At 54.0% G+C, this 4798-nt stretch overlaps 1 protein-coding gene across 7 annotated transcripts in view; it reads left to right on the forward strand.

Moving 5' to 3' along the window:
* LOC128930724 (uncharacterized) overlaps nucleotides 1–4388 on the forward strand; it is a 29591-nt gene extending 25203 nt beyond the window's left edge. For 4 of the 7 annotated variants that reach the window (XM_078364755.1, XM_078364769.1, XM_078364770.1 and 1 more), the window contains one exon: nucleotides 3097–4388. Coding sequence is in view for 2 of the 7 variants with exons in the window: in XM_078364775.1 (XP_078220901.1) it covers nucleotides 3097–3106 (10 nt within the window). In the remaining 5 variants the exon portion in view is untranslated. The other 3 variants (XM_078364757.1, XM_078364772.1, XM_078364764.1) reach the window with 2 other exon arrangements.
* Nucleotides 4389–4798: the final 410 nt, after the last annotated feature.

Here is a 4798-nt window from a genome sequence, read left to right on the forward strand (position 1 = left end):
GTAAAGGCCTCGGTGTGCAGGATGAGGATGGGGGGCAGCCCCTGCCCAGACCCAGTCCCTCCTAGGCCCAGCTGTGTCCCAGCTTCTGAACTGGCCTGGCACACAGTGGGTGCTTGGTTCCATGAGCCTGTCATTCCTTCTATCCTCTGGGTACTTTGCTTGGTGTCTCTGAGTCATCATTTCTGAACCTGAGGGTGACAGCTCAATGTCATGTCACCTGAGCCGACTCATCTGCTTGTGCAGGATGCAGCCAGGTAGGACGGTCTGATGGTCAGAGCTCAGGCCCCAGCAGGAGAGTACTCCTGGGGAGGGGCCTTTGTTGCTCTGCACAGTGGGGACAGGGTTCTTGCCTTGCTTTAGGAGGATGAGTGGTATGCGTTGAGGGCCCCCGATGGCCCAGCAGAAAACATTTTTGGGAAAACTATTTTCTCCCCAAACATCTGCCCTGTTAAAGCTGCAAACTCAGGTTACTTTTTTGAAATTCCTTTTAGTTTTTAAAAGGTAATACAGTTTTAAAAAGAGACACCCATGAGGCCACCAATGCTTTGCTGACTCTTATCATTTTGCAATGGGACTTTCTGAACTTGGCCCATTGTGAGAGGTTTTCAGAACAAAAATCTCATTTTTCTATTGAGTAAAAAGTAAAATCAAGAATAAAGCAACACAGGCCAGGCGCAGTGGCTCACACCTATAATTCCAGCACTTTGGGAAGCCAAGGAGGGTGGCTCACCTGAAATCAGAGATCCTCAGCCTGACCAACATGGTGAAATCCTGTCTCTACTAAAATACAGAAATTAACTAGGCATGGTGGTGCATGCCTGTAATCCCAGCTACTCAGGAGGCTGAGGCAGGAGAATTCCATGAAACCAGGAGGTGGAGGTTGCAGTGAGCTGAGATCATGTCACTGCACTCCAGCCTTGGTGACAGAGGGAGACTTTGTCTAAAAAAAAAGAATAAAGTAAACAAAAATGTTTTAGATTTCCACAATTATTATCCAGTTTTAGAGAAACTCACCAAGCCAAAAATTCTGCCACTATCAACAGACTTATGACTGGTCGCCTCCCGGGTCACCATGGCCCATGGATCCTGGATCAGGCAGATCAGGGGTTGAGGAAGGCTTCCTGGGGGAGGCAATACCTCAGCTAAGCTCTGAGGGAAGAGGAAACCCTCAAGCCAGACTCTCAACTTCCCCAGGAAACCTCTGGCAGTGCATGAGACCCCCCTGTTACAGTGTTAACACTGAGCCCCAAGGCTGGCAGGCCTCCCCCGCCTCCCAGTTTCCTTCCCTGCCAGTTCAACCATCTAGCAAGCATCCACTGACAGTGCACTGTGTGCTCCCAATTGCAAATGGAGCAGGGAAGAGGCTGCAGCTTTGGCCAGTTCCTCAGGCTGTGTCTGCCTCTGCTTCCTTCTCTTGGCCTGCCTTGCCAGCAGCCTATCTGTTCCTCCTAGTGCCCCCTGCCTCCTTCAGGTCAGTGTGGCCATATGTTTTTTGTTTTGTTTTGTTTGAGACAGAGCCTCCTTCTGTCACCCAGGCTAGAGTGCAGTGGCGCAATCTCAGCTCACTGCAACTTCTGCCTCCTAGGTTCAAGCAATTCTCATGCCTCGGCCTCCCAAGTAGCTGGGATTACAGGCATGTCTGACCTCAAGTGATCCTCTTGCCTTGGTCTCCCAAAGTGTTGGGATTACAGGCATGAGCCACCACATCTGGCCACATGTCCTCTTCATTTCACAGACATGACACAGGCTAAACAGGCCTTGAGGATAGGTGGCACAGAATGGTTCTGCCAAGGAGTGCCATCAGGGAGGGCTCCATGGAGGAGGAGGCTGAGGAAGTTTGCCTTCTTCACCCAGGCAGGCGAAGCCCAGGCACTGCTCCCAGTTTTGGCCTAGACTTGGAGAGTGTGGAAAACCCAGGCGAAGCCCAGGCACTGCTCCCAGTTTTGGCCTAGACTTGGAGAGTGTGAAAAACCAGGTAACTGGGAGAGCTGGGTGGGCGGGCCAAGCTCAAATGCTGCCGGGCTCTTGGCAGTCCAGCTCAGAGGCCACTGCTCCTTCCTGAGCACATCACGATCTCTCACTTGCCTTGGGAGGGTGGCAAGACCATGCCTGCCCCTCAGATGAGAACACTAAGACTCAATGCAAGGGTGCCCACCCCTGTCCCAGGGATCAGGGAAGCCTGTTAGAGAGCCATGGTTCCCACCATGGAAGGGGGCACCCCAGGCAGTTGTCCCTGGTGGGCCAGTGCCACTCCTTCCACATGCCTCAGTTTCCCCCATACACGTGGCTAGAATTGCTGGGCTTTTCAGGAGCAAACCATTCCAAGGGGCTGGGAAAAGGTGGACAAGATGGTTCTGATTAGGGTTCAAACAGGTGACAGGCCCACCTCCAGAATCAGACTCGGGTCCCTCCCATAGCTCCTGAAGATGGCCTTTTGGTAGCAAGTGGGTGTTCTGAGCCACCGCAAGGCATACGGTTCCCTGTGGGAACAACACGATTGAGGTCCTTGGGCCACCTCCAGGTCCCCTAACAGTACAAATGGAGGCCCAGTGCCACAGGCCTGAATGTCCACAACCCAACCAAGTGACAGACTGCTCAGAAAAACATATTCTGTCCTCCTTGATTCCCCCCGTCAGGGACTGAACTGTGTCCCCCAAAATCTATATGTTTCAGTCCCAACCCTCAGTACCTCCAAATGTGACCTTATTTGGAGACAAGGTCTTTATAGGTCTTTACAGACTATTTTTTTTTTTGAGACGGAGTTTCGTTCTTGTTACCCAGGCTGGAGTGCAATGGGGCGATCTCGGCTCACCACAACCTCCGCCTCCTGGGCTCAGGCAATTTTCCTCCCTCAGCCTCCTGAGTAGCTGGGACTACAGGCACGTGCCACCATGCCCAGCTAATTTTTTGTATTTTTAGTAGAGACAGGGTTTCACCATGTTGACCAGGATAGTCTCGATCTCTTGACCTCATGATCCACCCACCTCAGCCTCCCAAAGTGCTGGGATTACAGGCGTGATACAGACTCTTCATAGGGTCTTAAGATGAGGACAGTAGAGTGGACATTAATCTAATATGACTTATGTCCTTATAAAGACAGATTTGAACACAGAGAGACACTGGCAGAGCATCGTGTGTAGACAGGAGTTAAGCTGCCACCGGCCAAGGAACTGCCAGAAGCTTGCAGAGAAAAGGAAGGCTGTTCTCCGGGAGTTTTTGGAGGGACTGCAGCCCTGCCGACACCCTGATCTCAGACTTCTGGCCTGAACCGTAAGACAATAAATTTCTGTTGTTCCCAGGCACCCAGTCTGTGGTACTATGATACACAGCTCTAGGAAACACACTTCCTAAATGGCCATGTGTTTTGCATTTGGCTCCTGAAGGCCTGGGTCACAGTGAGGTGGCTTAGGGAGCTACAGGCAGCCTGATGTTTTCCATCCCCACCCAGCTATTGGAGGGCTGCCTTAGACCTCCCTCCCAGCCCTGTCCATGCACCTATAGGCAGTGACCCTCTGCCCAGTGGTACATTGTGGGCAAACCCAGAGTGGGGGCCACACAGGCCTGAGAGGTGGGTTAGGGGCCAATTGGCAAGGAATTCTGGGGTCCCAGAGTGTGGTCTGGAGTGGACACTGATGATGGTCCTGCCCATCCTGACATGGCAGAAGGAACACACATGCTTGATTTTGAATAAAGGAGACTGAAGAAAGCCATCATGTGTGACCCATAAGTCCAAGTGGGAACAAGGTATCAGGGGTGAAGCCAACCCTGATGGGGAAGCGGGGAGGGCCCCTGATGCCTCACACTGAACCTCGGCTTTGGAGGGCTCAGAAAAGAGAGGTGGGGAGGGGCTGCCCTACTGGAACCCCACTTCATGGTGCACCTGAACATCCACACTCTTCAGGGTTACTCACCAGGCCCTCTGGAGCCAGCCCAGCAATCTGGGTCACCCTCCGCACTTCTGGAGGCATACCTCAGCCAGCTGCTCTGGGCTTCTGCTGTCAGACATTGCCAAGCCAGGGCCTTTGCACCTGCTATTCCCTCTGCCAGGAATGCGTTTGCCGGTTCCACAGGGATGGGCACGGCTCAGGAGGCCTCCCTCAGGCAGCCCAAGATCCAGGGTGTCTGAGGCCTGACCAAACCCTGCCCTTTGGTGGCTGCCTGGGCAGGGGGCTAAGCCTGGGATGGGTGGGGTCAGAGGGAGAGAAAGAGCTGGAGCTGGGTAGGAAGGGGAAGCCAAAAGGGAGGCCACCACGTGTGTGTGGGCCCTGCAGGCAGACCCCAGGGCTTTGAATCCTGTTTCTTCCACCCGGGGGCCCCTCAGTGAGAACAGAAGACAGCAAGGGCACCCACCTCACAGTGCCTCAGAAAGCCTGGTCCAGCGAGAGACAGGGAAGGAAGGATGGGTCCACATAGGACAGTGGGGGTGAGTGGGGTGTGGGAGGGGCAGACGGGGAGGGGTTTTGCTCTTTGCCTTTTGGTATCTGCCGAATCGGGCACCTGAGAAGGCAAAATCTTGCTCAAAAAATAAAAACACAGAAGCACATGGAAAAACCACATTAGGAGCGAAGGTGAGAACAGGGCAGGAGGAGGGAAGGGTGTTGTGCAGTGGTAGCCGCGCGTGCAACGCCCCGGAGGAGTGACACTTTTTGCTCCGACAGCTACGCCGCTAGGAGTTTGAGCTCCCCTGGGCCCTTGGCCCCAGTCCAAAATGTGGGCGTGGCCTGTAAGATGCACGGTACCGCCCCTCCCCTGGCCCAGGCCCCGCCCCCGCAAGCCGGGCTCACTGCCCCGGAGGCCC

Source organism: Callithrix jacchus, chromosome 1, assembly GCF_049354715.1.
Source record: "Callithrix jacchus isolate 240 chromosome 1, calJac240_pri, whole genome shotgun sequence".
Taxonomy (NCBI): Eukaryota; Metazoa; Chordata; class Mammalia; order Primates; family Cebidae; genus Callithrix; species Callithrix jacchus.